Source organism: Halichoeres trimaculatus, unplaced genomic scaffold, assembly GCF_033239565.1.
Source record: "Halichoeres trimaculatus isolate MK-OKI-2021-1 unplaced genomic scaffold, fHalTri1.1 fHalTri1_scaffold_11, whole genome shotgun sequence".
Classification (NCBI taxonomy): Eukaryota; Metazoa; Chordata; class Actinopteri; order Labriformes; family Labridae; genus Halichoeres; species Halichoeres trimaculatus.
Genome location: NW_027437189.1, coordinates 27,149,132 through 27,170,084, shown reverse-complemented (window position 1 = coordinate 27,170,084; position 20,953 = coordinate 27,149,132). Strand labels below are relative to the sequence as shown.

At 39.8% G+C, this 20,953-nt stretch overlaps 1 protein-coding gene across 1 annotated transcript in view; it reads left to right on the top strand.

Annotated features, from left to right (window-relative positions):
• Positions 1-20,953, top strand: part of mtor (mechanistic target of rapamycin kinase) — a 107,628-nt gene that overhangs the window by 51,764 nt on the left and 34,911 nt on the right. The window contains exons 29-34 of the mRNA XM_074680973.1: positions 7,587-7,662; positions 10,800-10,939; positions 13,354-13,454; positions 13,946-14,061; positions 18,218-18,295; positions 18,755-18,862. Of these exons, the coding sequence (XP_074537074.1) occupies positions 7,587-7,662; positions 10,800-10,939; positions 13,354-13,454; positions 13,946-14,061; positions 18,218-18,295; positions 18,755-18,862 (619 nt within the window). The remainder of the gene's footprint in view (positions 1-7,586; positions 7,663-10,799; positions 10,940-13,353; positions 13,455-13,945; positions 14,062-18,217; positions 18,296-18,754; positions 18,863-20,953) is intronic.

Sequence of the window (20,953 nt, the reverse complement as noted above, 5' to 3'; positions counted from 1 at the left end):
CAACACGTTGCTCATTATGTCCAGAGAAGATGTGCACATAGCAGGCATGTAGATTGATGTACAATTCTAAGTTTTCATATGAATGGTGTTGGCTGAAACTGTTCAGAACCAGGGCTGTCTGTTGTATGAGATATTACCTGAATGAGGGATGAAGCACTGGTCATGTGAAAGCATTAATCTTTCTGCTGTATCTCTGAACTGTAAATGCTCTGAGGTACTCTTCTGTTTGACTTCTGAAGTCATGGCTGTTGCGTTTTAAATCATACACCCAAGGTTTAAGGATCAGGCTGCAGAAAAAACCATTGGGACACTTTCTGTTAAAAGGTTCTTATCAATTTAAGGTCGTACTTCACCGAGCTGATTGACTCCATCTTTCAGAGCATTTTTAGAAATGAACATGCCAAGATATTTATCGGACATGTTTAACAGATAGTTTTGTGTTTTTAGAGTAGAATTGTGGGAGGTATTTTTCAGTAGAAGTTGCAGGCTTCTGGCTCAAGAACAGGTTTGTGATGAGCCTGAGAATAGTCTAAAAACGAATCTTCTTTCTGTTACCGTCACCATCGTATTTGTGTTGGAGTTTCTTCAAATGAGCTTCATTACATGGTAGAGCTTGATAGCCTAACTTTACAAAGAGGCCAAGCTGACTGAAATCCCTTGTAGCTAACTCAATCATAATTGAAAAGTACCTCATACAACCCCAATCCAAAAGAGGAAAATGAACTTTTCCATGAACAGCCAGCAGGAAAGAACCATTTTCTGCTAAAACAACAGTCCAGCTGGAATACGGATTTATATTGGATCCTTAAGGTTGATCGTTTTCTAAGTGCCTGCGACTTGATATTTCTGGGAGATAGTTGTTCATTTTTTTTTCTCCCATGATATAAAAACGACTCTTTCATCGCAATAAAAGTTTCAGGATGAGGCAAAACGGTTAAAATGGCAGCCTGAGTGGTCTTATGTACTCCAGAGTTTGGGGGAAATGTGAAAATATGAAGATGTGTCACTCAGGGTTAAAATCCACAGCAATCAGCAGTTTTAAACATTTCAGATACTAGAATTAATCTAAAATGCAGCATTTTACTTTCTTCTCATGGATTGTACCTGCGTGTCTTTCTGTGTTGACATATTTGAGGATTTGCGTTAAACGTTGCCACCTGTTTGTCAGGGTAGATTAATCCTTGTTTTATAAAACAAGTCCTCGACTAAACATTACGTAGAGCAATACGTGACATATTTCCTGCAAACATGAGGTCATTTTGTGTTGAATAATGCTCCTTCTAGTTTCACAGGGTGGGCTTGCCATGCTTCTTCTTCCAGGAGTTGTTTGTCTTAGAGACAATGCTCAGTTTAGGAAGCAAAGTAAGTGATGTCAACAATCTTGTAACTGAACCCATTTCTCATTTGTACCCCACTACGACAAGTTTGGACAGAAATGGAAAGAAATCCACGTCTAAGACGTTAGTTTCTTTCTGCCCGGGAATTTGTTGATTGTGTTTTGGCTGCCCCTGTAACAAATTGTTTTTTAGGTTCGAAGACCAGCCGAAACAGCCAGTGTTACTCTTTTTACACCGTTTTTCTTTTACAGATCAGTAGTATGAAGTATCCACAGCGGTGTTGGAGCAGCCAAGCAGTTGCTGTTAAAGTAACATTCCCCAGCCTACTCCTCGATATCCAAATTCATTACTTTCACCCAAACCGAACAATGAAAAAAAGTGTTTCACAATGTATATGAGCAGATTTTTTCCCCTTTCTTTCAAGCCGACTCAGCTTGCTTCTTGGCAAACCGCACTAGTGGGTCAGCTGCAAATCCAAACTTTTGTCATAGATGTTGCTTTGACTTTGTCCTTACGTTCCCTTCTGAGCTAAAAAGGAAGTTTACAAGCTACAGATGTAAAATCGATAAACAAACATTAAACAATGACCACAATATAAAGCATGTCAATTACTGTGAACAAACCACAGTCATTGGAAGCAGGAAATGGAGACATTTCAACAGAATACTGCATTTTGACAAGTCAAATTGGGTCACATTGGGTGAATACAGTTTGCTCCTTTTACTATTTGTTACACTCAGCCATTTACCTGTCTAAAGCCATCTCTTTGAGTTGTAAACAAACCAAGTAGCTAACAGTTTGGCTAGCTTTGTTGGTTGTGTTTACAGCTGCATGTACAGGTAATCGTATGACAGTAGAGAAAGACAAAACTACTCTGAGACTCATGGGTCGTGCTTTGATTTGGGCGATGACAATGAATCATTTTCCTTCTAAATTTAGACTTGTGAGACTTCTAATCCCAACCTACATACATGTTGACCAGATTGAAATGAAAAGTAAATAATATGAGCAGCTTCTTTGAACAATGTTTTGATTGGCATTTCTGTTGCAGCATCAAGAGATGGAGTCAGCTCTTGGCAAACAAAGGGCCAACAAAATCAGTAAGGATTAAGTGGATATCTTCCTAATTAGATTAGATCAGGTCCAGTAGTGAGGCCTGCTTTTCCTCTGTGTGATTCACATACATCTTGCCCTCTGTGGGGGAAAACATCTGCAATTTCCTCAGGGATCTGATTTCTCTTCTCAATGAAAAAGCCAAACCACATCACTTAAATTCATGTGTTTTTTCTGTAGTCTAACATTTGAAAATGATATATACATTTGTACTCCCTCTGGGTTCCCTCTGACCGAAGGTAATCCGGGCTTAAAGTATTTGAAATCTAATGTATACATGCCGATTCAAAGTCTGCGGTGGCATAAATCATTTGTCTTACACTCTAGAGACTTAAAAATAAAATTCAATATATTGTTCTCCAGTGTCCAAAGTCATAGTTAAAAACAGTCAAATAGAAGGAAGGACTCTTTCTTTTCTGACCACAGATATTTGCAAAGCAAAATAACAGTGTTCTGTTTTTCCACTATAAGAGGCAATGACTGTTTGTAGTCATAGTAAGCTGACTGAAAAAAACACATTTTTCCTCCTCTCTAAGAATATGTTCAAACACAGGTATTGGGTGTGCATTTGTGTTTTGAAGTCAATGGTCTTCTTTTAGGCAGTTTGGTTTTTGTTTTGTTTACTCTGCAGGCTGGCATCGTGCATATGGACAGGAGTATTAAGCATCCTGACATTCAACTCAGTGTTTCAGAGCCACACGCTAACCTCATTCAGGGTTTAAAATTAAACCTCTGAATATCTGATTCAGAATAGAAAGTACACATTGTTCAAACTTCATGGTAAGAACTTTGAGGCAGTTCTGCAGGTGTTAGGGTTTAAACTTCAGCCCTTTCTCACTGGCTTGACCATACCTCCCAGTTGGGAAACAGCACTAGTGGCTCTGCATTAAAAGAAGTCTCAACAGTGATTTCGAGAAGTTTTCTGCTTGCTCATAGCCTGTAAGAGTTTTTTCTTGAAGAGAACGTTATGCGAGTCGTGTCATCTGGATGCGTTTAGACAGCGCGTGCTTGGAACTGGCAGCCAGATGGCTTTAGCTGAGGGACAAAGAAATCTTCAGGGTACGGGGAGAGAAGGGCCTTATTCTGATTTGTCTCCTCAGAAGAGGCCACATCTGGGCAGCTTTAGCGTACCTCGGCAGCTTGTGTGTGGTTCAGTTCTTTGTTCAATTGATGCCTAAGAGGCGATTATTTGTCAACAAGTAGTCAAATTTTGGACTGATTAAAATCATACAGCATACCCATTTGATATCGTCAATGTTAGTTTGAAAACTGGATGTGTTTATTGAAGACTGTAGGAGAGTTATTTAATAGGATGCTGAAACTCTGCATGGAACTCTGTAAGGCCCCACAGGAGTCACAGACAAATGTCTATTTACTGAAATGAGCTCATTTTCTCTTATGCAATCACATTCTGTCCAATCTGATTTCCTTCAGGTCTTGAAATATTGCACCCTACATCATCTGTTTCAACACTGTATTCTTAAAGTCATCTCAGATGCTCTAGTCTATGGGAGGAAAATATTTACTGCTATGTAACATGAAATTATAAAAGAACATCTTTTGTCACGTTTTGGTCCAGTTTGTGATTGATCGTGTGAATCTGCTCATAAGATTTTTACAACACTTTTATAGTTTCCTTTCAAGAGCACTTTAATTATTTTGTTCTTCTGGCAAACAACTTGGACTTAGTTACATAATTTAATATGTGCGAGGCAACAGGGTGTTGCAGTGGTTAGTATTCTCACCTCACAGTGAGAGAGTTTCTGCATGGCTTCAGATTCCTCCCCTAGCCGAAAGCAGCTTAGGTTACTTGGTTAAATGGCAATTTCAAATTCCCAGAGCGTGAATGGTTGTCTCTCTCACTATGTGCCAGCTCTTTGACTGGCTGGCAAACTCTTCCCTGGTGAGGATAAACAATTGTATTCTGGTTGTTAAGGTATTAAATGGGGTATGTGCACATTTAATTATCTTCAAAGAGATAAAACAGTTAAAATGTAAATCTCAACCTTCAATATAATGGCCTTCACATCCCTGGGCTGATAGGCATAACTGATGTATATGTCCACAGCCCAACCATTGTGGGTACATCCTTTAAAAACATAGCACAATTATAATCCAGGAATAAAGACTTGGACTTGGCTTCTTGATTAAAAGAACCTATGAAGGATGTCTAAGCCTGCATCCTTTTATTTGCCAGCAAGCAGTGACTTCACTGCTTGCAATACGTAGTTTAGCAAACTGCTTATTTCAAGACTTGGACAAAGCTTTATGTTCCTCTAAACTTATCTTACATTCTGACACAATATTGTTGGTCAGGGTATGACATCGGGTGTGTTATATTACGTTGGTATGTTAGAATATGTTACATTATGTTGGGTTACACATCGTACCCATGAACTGATGAATGTAGTCTCTGTGACATCACTCATCTGTTTCTAAAACACACTTTTGAAGCAAATCGTCTGGTGTGGCCATATTTGAAGTGACAGAGACTTTGAGTCTTCGCACCAACAGCTATAGGGTACCCATCAACCATGTGACCTAAGCTGTGCTTCTGATTGGGCAAATTCTTAATCCTAGTATCTTCTACTGCCAGGTTAAAAAAAAATCCACCCGTCGTATAGTGTGTGCCGATAATGAAATGAGTGATTTATACAGGAGATGTTTTCTGAACCAGGCTGTAAATAGGTTTATTTATACTGTGAAAACTGTTTTTTTTGGCTTGGTGTGTATGTGACTTCCAGTACATCCAGAGTCAGCCTCAAGCAGACACTTGAGAAACAGAAGATTTTAGTACTTCGGCATTGTCTCATATTTTTAAACTGGAGATTTCTGCTTGATCGTGCTATTTCAGCATACAATGCAATGAGAGACAATGTGCTCTTGTCTCGTCTTTCATCCTGCATTTTTCCCACCCTTCTGGTTAATTCATAAGCTAATTGTCCTATGTTTGTTACCCAACAAAATGAACCATGAAGGAGGGATGAAGTTAGCCAGATTGGTGAAGAAAACTGCTTAGATTGTTGCAATTTTATTTCAATTAGAATATCAATTTTAGTAATAGCATACTTAAAATCATCCCACATGTTAAAAAAGTGACACCTTCCCTTATCAATATTTCATCTCATCCTTATTGGTTGACATCACTGAGGTTATGTCTGTTTCACATATAAAGCCGATGGATATGACCACTTTGCAGCAGCAAAGGAGACCCTGGAGAGATGACTGATGTCCATGACAAAAAAAATGTTTTGCCGGGTAAAGAAAACTCTTCGTCATGACGCTGGCTGGGTCACAACACGGGCATATCTGTGAAAAGAACCACACAACTGAAATGACTTCACCAGACTGACTGCATAGGCTTCAGCCACAAGATGAAAACTGCGGAGAAATGTGAAGAACTGAAGGGGCTAGGTTACAGAATCACTTTGGTGAATCAAGAAACCTGCAGAGTCCTGGAACAAGATCTTATAGACTGATGAGACACAGATGAACGACTAGCAGAGAGTGGTAGAAAGAGGAGAGTGCTGGGGAAAAAGAGCAGCCCATTATCCGATGCATACCACCACTCTGTCTGGTGGAGGTGATATTAAGTCCTGAGCAGCAGCATGGACTCTAAAGTGTGCAGAGCAATCCTGTCTGCAAAGAATCAACACAGCGCGTTTTGGACCTCGCCTCACACTGCAGGAGGACAATAACCCAAAACAAACTGCCATAGCAACCAGAGAATTTTCATCCACAGGAGAGGAATGTTCACCTGACCTCAGTCCCATTGTGAATGCACTTCAGTTGCTGAAGGCAAAAAGTCAGAAACTAAAGACAGCTGAGACAGGAAGATACTCCGGGTTATGTAATGACCACTGGTTCTAGACGTCTGGGCAGATTTTGACTGTTAACGATTACGTATGATGATATTTTTTTCTTCATATGTGAAAATCTGTCCTGTACTTTTGGTTCAATAAAATGAGGGACCTTTGTGCAAAAAATGTTCACAATTCCTGGACAACCTGTCCAGTGTTGCAGTCCCAACTCTTATTTAACTCTTAGATAAAGCTGAACATCTGAGTGATTGCACAAACTGTTGTGGCCAGATTTGCTCTCATGGAACATAATGGCAACAATATTATATACACTGAAACCATATTTGAGTGACTGAGCTTTAATTGTGACGATAAAAACTTAACTACTCAGTAATCTGTATCTAATTCAGTCAGTTTTAGGAGAGAACTACTGGAACCTTGTTTTTTTTTAGATTCCCTCATTGGACACACATGGGCCCATTATCAGCTCAGGACACTTCTTGAAAGTAACTTTCAGTGGTCAGTTCGTCTTCTGTTTCAAACATTGTAAAAGATGGCTCCTGTTGGGATGATTTGTTATTCTACCCGTCATCATGTAGCTCTGCACCAGCAGCTCCCTGAGCTTTGGCATGACCACTTGCTGTGCCATTTCATCACATTTTTTGGCCTTTACCCTGTGTCAAACCAGGTTTCTGACACATACGCTTAAATATCCTTCATCAACATTAGCCTGCTGTCTCCGGGAGCACCACTGCATACCAGTGCTCTTCAAAAGCTACATTTTACAGATGTATTGGCCGTGGCTGCGCACAGGTTTAGCAGTTGAGGAAATATAATAGACTTGAGGTTCCTACGAGTGTTTCCAGATGTGGTGGTGGTAGTATGGGTGAGTGGGAATAGTGGTGTCATGACAGATAGCACATCATTTATCAAAATAGCATAACAAACGTCAGTAGGTGCATTTGCTTTGGCTGGTAAACACTGCTGAAAAAAGGCTGTATTTCTTCTGCATCGCTGAAATGTTTTGAGCCTTGTTTGTTTGTTTAGAAGAGTTTAAAGACAGGCCTGGTGTTGAATGACTACCATCATTGATCTTCTTTGAGGTAGAATGATGGTACACAGAGAAAGCAGTCAGTAACCAAAGCAGGAACTCTGGTGCAGTGTCAGGTCATGATGCTGAGTCAATTCTGCGTTAGGATAATCTCAGTCATGTTTATCAAAGGAAAGCTGATGAAGGCTTCCTGTAGTCATTACAGTATTGACCTAGATGTTTTCCTTATTGTGCCAAACAAAGTGTCCAGTAGTGTAAAAATGAGTTTTTTTCTGTATCTTTCAGCATCAACAACAAACTGCAGCAGCCAGAAGCCGCATCAGGAGTACTGGAGTATGCCATGAAACATTTTGGTGAACTGGTGAGTGTTATTTTAAATTTTTGGTTTATTTTTTCTGCTTGGTCAACTTTTTCTTTTCCAACCAAAGAGATGAAATTGGATGTTACACTGAAACAGTATCATCAAACTGAGCCCTACTCTTTCCTGTCAATAGAACCACTAAGTCTGCACAGCAGGGCATCCTTTGAAAAACAAGATGTTTTGTTAAAATGATTGCACCATTTTTTCTTTGCTGTAGCTTTTTCAAATACTGTCCAAAGCGTGCCTTGTATGTTAATTAAAACCCTGAATTAGTTGTTCTTATTTTCCATGACTGATTTCTGCAGTGATAACCATGCAGTTTTAACATCTTATGCTCATCCCTGTATCTGTTCAATCCTCAAAACTTCTGGAGTTTGGAACAGATCTCACTGGGTTTATCTGTTTTGACACCACAGTCAAAGCTAATTAAAACATCTCTCAAGCATTTCTTTATTCTGTCAAAGACCGGATACATTTTTTGTCATTTCCCTTTGCACCTGCCTTATGTCTGCATACACTTCTTCATATGTTATCCCTTCACCTTCCACACGTTGTAACATGGGATATAGCGTCACTGAAGAAACAACTCCCAGAACACCCTGTTCTTTACATGCAGCACGTGGAAAAACCATCTGCTATACTGATCAGTAGTCAGGGGCAGAAAACAGGATGGTGGACTTTTTGTCCAATTGACATGATGTTTGGATTTTCAGACATTCGCACACCTTTTAAGTCACTCTGCTGTGTTTTTCAGAAACTACAGGGACTACTTTGTGCTATTTTTCCAGTAATAAATGGATGTACTGTTTCCTACCAGAAAATACAAACAGTAGTTATATTTTAATGGCCAGTGGTTTGCAAGGTCTGTAAATAGTTTCATTCAGTGCAGCTCCCTATGAGACTTTGAAGTTAAAAGCCGCATAATGTATCATGTTTATATTGAGCTAAAGCCTGGACTTGGATGGATTTATATGTTGGTTATATTAAAACTTATTCATTGTATTTACTGTGTAACTAAATCATATAATACTTAAATACATCATGCTGTTTTGTTTAGATTCCATGTTCACATATAAGCCTGGTCCTGCTGCAAAAAACAGTCAGAACTTTAACATGGATTGGACATAATAACACAGATTTTCCACATCAGTTGCATAAGAGGAATAGAAGAATCTTTGGTTTAATTTGCATCTCCCTTGTTTCCAAAAGTGCATCATTTTGTAGCTGTGTTTTTTGTTAGCTTCTTGATTGTGTGTACTGGACATGCTTTTCAAGACCAATACCAATCATGAGTGCAGTGATAACAAAATGTACCAAACCAGAATCAGCCACTGATGGTCTTTGCTCAAATAGACTGGTGATGTTTTTAATGTTCATGTTAGGTACTATTTTTATTATGGCACTCTTTTCGGCATGCTGCAGAACTTAAGTGCTTTAGATAGATATACCTTAATTAGTCCCACAGGGGGAAATTCCACATTTACAGCAGCAGCAGGGCACAAGATTAACGGTGACAGTAATAGTTAAAAGAAGATCAGAATTAGCATAAATACAACTCAAATGAAAATAAATGAAAAAAGAGCATGAGCCATTCATCCATATCAATAACAATACAGATAACTGCACACAGGAGAGGTTTTTGTTGTTCAGTTTCAGGAATGAAGGACCTGCGATTCCTCTCCGTCACCCACTTCGGGTGGAGCGTCTCGTCACTGACAGAGCTCCTTAGTGCAGTGAGAGTGTGTTGAAGGGGGTGGGGGTCTTTGTCCATCATGGAGGACAGTTTGGAAGTAGTCCTCCTCTCCACCACCTCCTCCGTGGTTTATAAATAAATAAATAATAAATAAAATAGAGAAAGAAAATCAAGAAGATAATTAATTTAATTTCTTAATTTAATTCTTACATTTTTTTAATCTACAATTAAATAAAACTATATATATATATATATATATTTTAAGAATTAAATTCTTAATTATCTAATTTCTTAATTTAATTAAGAAATTAAAATAAATAAAACATAGTTTAATTAAATCCTTTCTGGATTTAACTAAACCAGGTTTTAGAGAAAAGCATTTTTTACTTGTTAAGCATTGCTGCAAATGAAGTGACTTTTTGTGCTTTGCTTAGTCTTAGAATAAAATGATGATAAAAAAAAATTCTGTTTGACTTCACACAGCATAAACACAAAACTCTAATAGACAGAAGAAACAAAAGCACCAAGTCTGAGGAAACAGAGCTCTTCATACTTTGACAGATTGAAACATGTATAAGAGTAAACAGCCATTGAGTCTCTTCTTCCCTGAAAATTAAACACAAAATTGAAGCTATTGAAATAAAATGTCACTGTTTTGTGCACTTTGGGTTAAATACACGAGCCAAGAGTCACAGACATGCAGTGATTTGTGCTGCACAGCAACAAATCCCCCTTCAGGATGGGAGCTGTGTGGGATGCTGGTGAGATCCTGACGTGTTGGGTGGGAATGGTCAGTGGTGGGAAGACTCAGTGAAAAAAACAGTGTGGTGAGAGCTGCATTCACATGTTTTTATGGAACAGTCCTTTTAAGCCCTAAAGCAGGTGAAATCTTTGTTTTTCCCCAACCGTAAGGACTCCAGTGGAAAACGGGTCTTTCCATCTGCCTTTGTGGACTACATTTATATTTCTCAGTGAAAACATGTTAAAAGTGAAAAGACTCATTAAAAACAGGTTCACTGTGCATTTCCAGGAACCTTGTTTATGAGGTGACCATTTGGAAAGCTTTACTGTGGGAGGATGTGATGTTTCTCTGTTTAGTATACCAGTCAGGATTCATCTATGCAGCAGAGGTTCAAAGAGATCTCTGGACTCCCTTTAATGTAAGTCCGTATGGAGACGTCTCTGCAACAGGAGGTCAGTGTTTAGATGTTAGAAGCCTGGGATTGCTTGATTAAGTCGAACATCACTGAACAGCTATGTAGTTCTGTCATAAAAGATGTTTTCAGCTGCTGTAATTGAGCGAGGGGTGTAATTCTAAAACTCTTGGTTTTCGCTGAGAAACATGTCAAACACTTCAGATATCAAGCTCATTTGGCCATGTCGTGAAAAAAAGGTTCATATGGTTACGTGTAATTCTTTCCCACTGTCTTTTATATTCTATTAGGAAATCCAAGCCACCTGGTATGAGAAGCTCCATGAGTGGGAGGATGCTCTTGTAGCTTACGACAAAAAAATCGACATGAACAAAGAGGATCCAGAGCTCATCCTGGGCAGAATGCGCTGCTTGGAGGCCCTGGGAGAATGGTATGTCTGCAGTCTGTTGTATCTGTTGTGAGTTCAGTAAGGCTGAAATAATTTGTTTGAATCAATGTTCCAGCCTTCAGGTTGCAGATTCTTTGATATGTATACACTTAAGTCGGAGTCTGTTCTGGTTCCTGACTGTATTCAATTTACCACAAGTGTTTTCTCTTACTTACCCAGCCCTGGGCTTTCTGATACAAGTGCAATTCAATTAAGAGATAAAATATCATACCTTTTTTGAATTTGTAACCTTGATTGAGTAAAGACACACCTAAAGAAGTATGCTTTCTAGGAGCTGTACTTTTCATTCACTAATTTTGCGTAGGAATCGGATTCCCCGATGAGTCCTGACATTAGGTCTTCGATGACAGGGCGGAAGAGGAGGGAAAACATTCCTCTGGGTTGACAAAAGGTGGTTTTTCTGGGAAATGCATGAACAGGCATCAAGTGCTAGCAAGAGGCGCCGCCACTCCTATGAAAGCTCGCCCCAGCTGAGGCTCCTCCATGATGACCGCCCACCTTCAAAGAGCTTTTTTAGGGAAAAAGAAAGTCACAAAGTGTCAGAGGGATCCAAATATGTGGATCGTCATCGAGCTCATGAAGTTGAGCAGATGTTAATTTGCTTATGTAACCCGCCATCGTTGTGCTATTGTTGTATACCGTGGCTGTGATTCATTTCACAAGAAGTGATTCAATAGTTTTGCAAGAAAAGCTGAATAGAGGCTTTGTGTTAATGTTTGTGTGCGCGCAGTTAAGGTCGGGAGATTATGTAACAATCGACTGAGACAGGAGTCAAAGGAGATCAGACTCAGAAGAACATAATGTCCCCTGATAGGTAAAAGGATATTGTGCTTTTTCAGTCACTTGATGTGTCTGACACTCAAACTCAAAGCACATATGAGTGAAGGGCACTTCTGAAGAAACACATGACATTACTCAGAAAAAAAATCACAGACAAGAGCACCAGCAGTTAATAGACAAAGATTTATAATCAGCTAATTGAGAAAATGCTGCAGTCAGGAAAATGGCTATGTTCTAACACGAGGCACTTCCCCAACCTCTGTGTTTTTCATCTTTTCAGTTTTTCTGTGTGAGGCACAAGTGTAAATGATTTAGATTGTGAATACACATTATCTTTTCCAGCTGAGTTTGTGGGTGTGAAGGACACATCATCATTTGGATTCTTCTTTTCCTTGATATATAACCCTCTTTTCACGTCCAAAGTTTCTTTATTTGACTCAGATGAAACAGCCTCTTGGTTGTTTCCAAAAGACTGTTTTGTAGAATAAACCTTTGTCTTTATATCCTAGTAAAGAGTGAAAAATAAAATAGGGTGTATCTGTGCTGATGTTTTACCTTGCCCTAGCATTACCATTTGGCCAGAAGAGCTGATTTGCCCCACAATGTCAAACTGTATTTTCACCACCTTCCTGGATAAATTCTGAGGATAAAGGTCGGTTAAGTTCAATTCTGACAGTTTTTTCTGTTTCTGCAGTCGAAACAAAGGACAGCTGCTAGTTTACCAGTTGTTTTTTATTTGTTGCTTCAATGTTATACAATAGCCAGGCAGCTGGAGCACTTCTCAGTTCACTGACCCCTATCCAAACCTGTCTCCTTCTTCTCTTTGCTTCATCTAAGCTCGCTCCAGCATCCTGCCTGTGAAACACATGCTCTGGGTTTGATCTCCTCATGGACACTGCAGCGCTGATTGTTGTTAATGAAGAATTAGTCTTGGTTAGATGCACGTGACCTCAAGGGGAACAAACATCCATCTGTTCGCTGCGATACTTGATTCTGTCAGACTGTGGCGAGACAGTTGACTGGTTTAAGATACCCATCTCTCAGAGCAATTAAGGAATAAGTAATGGCAGAGGTAATAAAACAACTCTTATCTCCATTTTATCCTGGGCCAGAATGTCTCAGCTGTTCTGGGGATTTATTTTTTCCTCTGGTCGTTTGGCGCAAGGAAAATAAATCTGTTGCCTTGACCTGAGCGGGTACTTATAGGAGCTGGGACTTTGAGGGAACCTTTTATCTGTTCATTTGAACAAAAAACACTTTTGTGGCTTTCCAATCTAGTAACGTCTCCACAAATTCTGTGGAAAAAAAAGTTTGACCATCTGTATGTAGCTACGAAATATAAGCAGTTTTTTCCACTTCTCCCTGACTCAGAGTGATGAAGATCTTTTCGACACTGAGCGTGGGTGTTGTCTATTTGAACTTGAACTTTGTTAGCAATCCATAAAGCTATACTTCAGTGTATAAAAGCACTCCCAGCCTAATTCCTCAATTGACTAAGAAACCTGATGAAAGCTGAGGTTTGTTCCTGTTTCTTAATGTCACCACTCCCAACCTGAGACAGAGCAAATCAGGATTTTCTTTTCTGCAATCTGAAGTCTGCGGTTAATGTTTTCCAGGGGCCAGTTGCACCAGCAGTGCTGTGAGGAGTGGACGCTGGTGAGCGAGGAGACCCAGGCCAAGATGGCTCGTATGGCTGCCGCTGCCGCCTGGGGACTAGGTAAACAATCGAGCACTCATATCAGATGTACAAGAACAATACCAGCACTCTGGTGCGTGGAGCATCAAGGTGATGCTCTGTCTGGCTTAGTGCAACATTGCAATCAAACTAAGCAGCAAAGAAAGCAGCCCCTGCCAAGACCGCCTCGCACAACCAGATGGGGATAGTATCCAGTCATAACATTGACATATCGTAACGTGCAGTGGTGGAGAAAAGCAAGGACCACACTGCAGAAAACCCTCTGAGGTTTGTGGTCTGTGGCTTTGAGTTTGCAAATTTAATCGTAAACTCTGCGACCAGGCCGGGCTATCTAAAGACTCAGACGCTCTTTTAGTGTTGTCTTGGGAAGCGTGGTGTTGACATTGCAGTCTGGTCCATTGACTGGCTGCTAAACTTTGATCTTTTACGTCTTGTTAACTTGGGTCACATCAAACCCAGAAATAAGCTTTCATTCACATTGCTCTCCTCTAATCATACTTTTTTTCTTTCAGGGCACTGGGACAGCATGGAGGAGTACACATGTATGATCCCAAGAGACACACATGACGGTGCGTTTTACAGAGCAGTATTAGCTCTGCATCAGGACCTCTACTCACTGGCCCAGCAGGTGGGTTACATTGCAGCTCAAACATACATTCATCTGAAAGGTTTTACTATAAACCCAGCGTGCATTAAAACTCTTAATTTTTGGAAAACATCCCATGAAAAAAAAACACATGGGATTCAGCATAGCATAACGGTTTCTGGAATTTTCATCAACCTCTAGAGCAAGTTTTGAAAAGTAAAATTCATCAGGACCAACACTGTAGAACAGAAAAAAAAGAGCTTATGGTGTTTCCAGACATGATCCAATTCCCCCATCAGCTCATGTTTTCATTAAAAGAAATGAAATGCACAGATTTTTGTTTTGTTTTCTTTTACTATGTGGTGCCTCCCTGGTGTGGAAATGTTATATAACTTTTTAAACTGTAAATCATCACGTTTTTCTTTTTCAAATAAATAAAAAAGCCCGTTACCCCCCTGTTGGCCTGTCAACAAGCTCCAGTGGAGGTGAGTGCGGTGTTTTCCTCGGTTGTTGAAGTTTAGGATATTAGATGAGCTCATGTTCCCTGGAGATGGATTTTCTCGAGCTGGATGCCAACACGTCTAACAAACACACGCACTGTCACTAGTAAACACCTGCTCCTCCAATTTCCCCGGACTCATCCTCCAAGTCTCTTTTTTTTCACCACAAAGCCCAGGAGACCTGCTCCCTGTGCCCCCTCATCCCTCCATAGCCAGCCTTCCTCTCTCCGTTAATTTGATGATTACATCCAGGTGTGGTCTATAGGATTGTTCATGAGCTGAATAGAGAAAGCAGACTTTTGACTCTCAGCGACAATGAGTTCGCACAGGATGAATGGAGAGGAATGAAAAGCAGATGGAGTAAGGGTTAAAGCTTAAATGTCAACATGAGCTCAGTCTAGTCTTCCGGATGTGGTTTGTAATCCTCGCACTTAGGTTCTTTTGATTTCATACGGCTGTCTCCCCGCCCCCCCCAACAGCCAGACCTGCTCCTCGAGTCTCACAGCGCTTCTTTGGGGAGGGTTTTCGTTTTCTTTGCATTAAAAATCTCCTTTGTTTGGTCTGTTCCACTGATGATGTGTACACACGGCAGCCATGGTCTCCCCTGGTGGATCAGCTATAGTCCCTTTGTGTGCATTTAATTTGTAAGTTATGTCATGGTTTTCCTAACCAGAGCCTCCTTTATGACTTAAGAGTCATGGACTTTGGAGAACCTTTGTACTTGATTTTGCTGCCATTAGCATAAAGACCTTCATACCACAGTGATGTCACGGGATCTCAAAAACGTGTGAATGTAGCAAATGGATTTTGTTGCACCACATCATAATTTGTTATGAAAATGTTACAAACAAGTATTCTGCTGCACATCGAGGTTTGACACCTTCCCTATAAGGATTGAATGAGTTAAAAAATAAGGAAATCATTGCAGAGGATATTGCAGCAGGATATATTGCCTCAGCAATTTCAGCTTGTGCAAAACTTGCCAGTTTCACATATATTTGCTGCTTTTTCTCAACTTTAAAAGTGTTGCTGTCCACTTAGTCCTTTGGTTAATTTATGGAGAGCCAAGAGTATCCACCAGAGACAACCTGTGAATGTGTTGTTTCCTCAGAATTGACTAAAAAATCAACCCAAAAGCCTGACTTTTCCCAAGAGTATAAGCCACAACACAAAAACACAAGTGCAACCTTTTATGTAAGAGATTGGAAGATTGGGTCAGGGTTTGTTTGTGTTGCCAGAAGCCAGACACTGCATTTATCAGGAGTCGTCTGGACTGCACATTTCCACTGAGGCCCCAGTGCAGTAATTCAGGAGTAAACAGGACCCTAACTGCGTGGAGGCTGTAAAGAAGCAGCCTCATTGTCACCTCGTCCTAACCGCCCTCCCACAACCCTCCTCTTGTTGTGCATGCCTGAAGAGGTGTTGGTGCACGCCATTCCTCCTTTCCCTCCCCACAAGAAAATAATAATTGGTGGGAGTCGGCCTGAAACAGCTGTGCGTCCTTGCCTCAGAGAACTTCCTAAGTTATCCTCCCTCATTTTATTTTCCCACTAATAACAGCTCCCAAAAAATTGGCTCTAGATGCTTTAGAAATCGGCCACAGAAGTTGTGTCCTTGTTTGTCCCTTCTGCTGCTCTGGATCTGTTACTGGTTTTCCAGCCCTAAAGGTGCTTACTGGCAAAGGAATGTCTGCAGCATCCTTGAATTTTGAGAATTGTAGTCCTTTTCGGAAAGTCAGGGATCTGGAATTCAAGAAATGACTCACTAATATACAGTATTTCAACCCAAAACAGGAAGGAAAGATTTTTAAGGCATGAACGGACTCTAACAGTTGGTTGAACATCAGGTTTTTAAAGTTTGAATCACAGAAATGACTGGAACGATGACTAATTGCCTACATTTTAAATTTTCTTGCTCACCCTTTAACTCTCGCTTCCTCCCAATGTGCCCACAAATCTAGGCTGTTTTTTTGAAAATGCTTTTGACATCCACAACCGTGCTTACATAACTTCACAACGTTGCAGTTCATTTAGCTTTTCTAATAAAACACTTGGCACTCACCAGCGCATCAAACCATTTCTGTTATACAAGCAGGCGTTCTAGCCCTAGTTACACTAATGTGTCACTGTTGGCTGCTCTTTTAAGTGAAAGGGTGTGAGCAGTGAGCAATAACATGCCTTTGTTCATTGGTACAAAGTGTTATTTTTATTTACCAAGTCTGGTCTAATTCAAACTGGTCCTAATGCAAGGATTTATATGAGGAAATGTGATGTTGTGTCGTGATGCATCCACGTGTTTTGCTGTGCTCCTGTTGTTTGTTTTGAATTTTATGGTAGGTAAGTTGAGTGCTTGATTAACCCCTCGATGCCTGTTGTCACAAATTTGCGACATACCCTGTCAGGTCTTGATTAGAGCTGAACAATTAATCAAATTGAAACCAACATCACAATTTAACAGAATGCAATTTTCAAATCGCAAAGGCTGCAATCCCAAAAAAAAAAAAGCTTAATGGGCACAGACCTGGAAGGAATAGAATGACATTTACTCATTCTTCCTTGTAAAACAATCAAAAGTAAATATGCTAGTTTTTCTCGCAAAAATATTACTTAAATCATTAAATCATTCACTCAATGTTGTACTGTAATTGTCATAGTTGACAAAAGATGTGTTATTTTTATCAATTCAAGCATAAGTTCATCTCATTTCATCATAACTTGTTGGCCTGGCCTTCAGGAAAGGATTTTTTTTTATATGTGGACAGTATCCTTTTGCTGTGTTGGTCATGTAATAGAATGGTTATGGCTATAGAATGGTTTATTGCTTGTGTTTATTGAACAATGTAGAAGATAAGCCCCCCCCCCCCCAAAAAAAAAAAAAAATTGCCTTCTAAATCACAATTGCAATATTGGTCCCAAAAATCCGCAATTAGATAATTTTCCAAAATCGTTCAGCCCTAGTCTTGATGCAGCTGAAATAACCTTTGTATCTCATTATTACCTATTGATTCTTATTCTTTACATGCTAAAGATCATATCAGGTCCATTATGTCAGAATGTATTGGTCATGGGATGAACTTCTCATGTCTATATATTGGACATGCACCGATTGATCGGTGCCAATTTCCTTAATTTTTGGGGATTGGTGATGTGCCCATCCTTACATATGAAACTGATCTTTTGTTCCTCCAGAAAGGTCTGACAGCCAGCCATTGTTGCTTTTTGCTCTGAGACCTTAAAGTCAGGACACTTTATTGGTTGTTTAAGTTAAAACAAAAAGATTTTATTGTTTCACAATAAAAATAAAAAATAAAAATCAGTTTCGGCCCAAATTGGTATTGGCAGGTCAGGCTTTTTTAAGATTGGTGATCAGTGATCGGCCAGAAAATCTTGATTGGTGCACCCCTACTATATATATAATATAACAAAGTTTTAACTATTGTGTGTAATACACTCAAATTTACAATCTCTACCTAATTTAACACCTGTAAGAATGCAAAAACTCATAAAACAATCTATTTTTATAATTGTTAATTTATTCAGGCAGTAAGGGGTTAAGCTGCTGTTTAGCTGAATAACAAATGTATCAGTGCACCATTCATGCAAAGTGTGAAATCTGAAAAAAAAAAAACTTTAATGAAAGTTTTGGTGTGAGTGAATAAACCTTTTATACTCTGATTGTTTTTTTCCTCCTCCATGCAGTGTATCGACAAAGCACGAGACCTCCTGGATGCTGAGCTGACAGCCATGGCTGGAGAGAGCTACAGTCGTGCCTACGGGGTAAGAGCTCCCTAGAGACAGACAGATATTCAACACCTGGCTTCAGTTGACTGTCTCATTTTTCAGAACTTTCATGTGGAGAGGGATTATTTCACAGCAACAAAATGTTCTTAAAAGTGAAGATGTAAAAATATACATTTTATAGTTTCTCCACACAGTCTGTGCTTCTGTTGAATCATAAAAATATCTAGTATTGTCCAAGTAGAGTTTTAGAGTTGGCACTAGATGAACAGTATGGCGAGCACTGAAATTGTGCAGATTGTTACTCTTACAAGAGAGTGTTCACTCAATCCATTGTTTAATCCATTGATTTACAGTTTCTGATTACTTTGCAGACCTGAATAAGTCTTTTATTTTGCTCAAAATGGGCTTTTGTCTCAGCTATAACAGCTTCATAATGTGTTCATTAACATAAATGTGTGTTCATGTCTGTGTGTGTGTGTGTGTCTCTGTTCCTAGGCAATGGTGTCTTGCCAGATGCTATCAGAGCTTGAAGAGGTGATTCAGTACAAGCTGGTGCCTGAGAGGAGGGACATTATTAGGGAGACATGGTGGGAGAGGCTTCAGGTAACTGCAAGGCATGATACATGGACACACACTTACACCCAGACTCACACATACACACACACTTTCTCTCTTTCCGTCTCACTCGCTTTCTCTCTCACGTGTGCAACAGCCAGGGTGAAGCAGATGTTTGAAAGGCTACTGTTACTAATGGGAAACATTACAGACGGACGCCATCCTTCCATGCATAGATACACGCTCATAACTCAGTCTGTGAGGATTCACCAGCTTACACTTTCAGGGTAATCATTATACATTTGAAAAAGTAGAGTCCTGTTTTAACATCATACGTTTTATTCACATATTTATTCACAAATAGACACATAAATATGACATAGAACAAAACTGAACAAGTAAAAAGCAATGTGCTTGAGGTATAAGGAAGTGTGTGTACATGAGCATGTAAATAAAGTCCAAAGTGATCAACAGGAGCAACAGTCAACTACAATCAGTCGGAGTTTAAGCTTAAAGGAGCTGTGAGGAGTGTGAAAGTGATCTGCAAAAGTCTCCCTTCTAAATATATGCCTGATTGTAATCCACACTTAAGAATGAGATTATCAGAACCAGTATTACTGGTTACAAGTTATTTTGAATTGCTACTTCTTAGCTTCCAGTTTGGGTGGACCAGAACCGGACTGATTTACAGCACTTCTAGGTCTCAATGACAACACCACACCGGCTGATGAAGTTTTGTAGAGAGAAGAGAGATCTGTGTTTTTCTCTGCTGAAAATAATTTCTGTGATTAATTTTGTAGTGATGGTGGACACAGGAGCCTAACTGTTTGACAGAAAAAGGACAGAAGAGCTAATTAGCCTTTAGCTCAGGCTGTATCACTCTATAACACAGGAGCTAATCTGTTTGTGATAATGTTCATTCCAACCCACAGTCAGCAGTTATTCTGCAGTGGTCTGTTCAAACTTGAGAGTCTATCAATAAAATGAAGCGTGAGCTTACGTTAGCTCTGATTGTTAAATGACTGGCAGGACATAACCAGGATTCACTAATGTTACATATTACAGACATGTCTTAGAGCACCGGGCCGCCAGCTGCGCTACATATAAACAGCTTCTAAACCACAAACAAACGGACAGTGGTTACTTGTTGTCCCGTTAGCCTACAGATACGTTGGAGCACCGGGCTGATGATGTCACTAACATATAGCCAGCTTGGTGTCACGTTTTAAATCGTTGCACTATGCAATTGTACTGATAAGTCCCTTACCCCAGTGTGTTGTATCCAGTAAAAAGTTGTGTTAAACAAAGAAATTTTGATTTGATCTGATCTCCATTTAATTCCAAAACAAACACGCCTCACTAAAAGTAATTTACGACAGTGTGTGAAGACTCTGGGCCACAAGATGACGAGGAAATGCAATTAGAACAGATCCTCCTCCTAGGACCTTTAAAGGTGACAAGTAGAGTCAGAATTAAAAGTTTGAAGGTGTTTCGTAAGGTGTTCCAGACGTTGCCCATTGCAAAACGAAGTGAGTTGTGCCCAAAAATAGTAGATGTACTGGGGATGATGAGGTTGATGTATTGATGATGGCGTAAATGATGCTGTATGTTTTTCATGCACCTCTGGGCCAGCACCTGGGATCAACGGCCACTTAGTGTAAATGGTCAAACCACTCCCCCAAAACCTCTCCTACCCATTCAAAGCTTTATTGACTTTACCTTTGCAAGCTTGCATTTCAATACTTACTCTGTGCTTACAGGGGAACTCACTGTTTGAATTAAGTCTCAAACTTTCAAAAAACTGATCCAAAAATGACTCAATATCAGCCTTAAGGATAGGGACGTACAACAAAAAGTGACTCAAAATATGCCTTACATTACTCATTAAACACACATAAGTCAGGACAGTGGTAGATAATTTCATGTTATGCTGAGAAAACAGGATTTGAGCAACAAGCCATCACCACAGTTTTATTCCGTTTTAATCGCTCTGTGATTAAAGCAATTGTGGTGATTCTTTGCAGCAGTGATTCAAAATGAAATGTTTCCCACCAAATGCAGTTTTACCTTTGATTCTTGTGGTTTGAGCTTCCAGTCATGCAACGGGCTGCTTATATAAGACATCACTTGTGGCGGAGG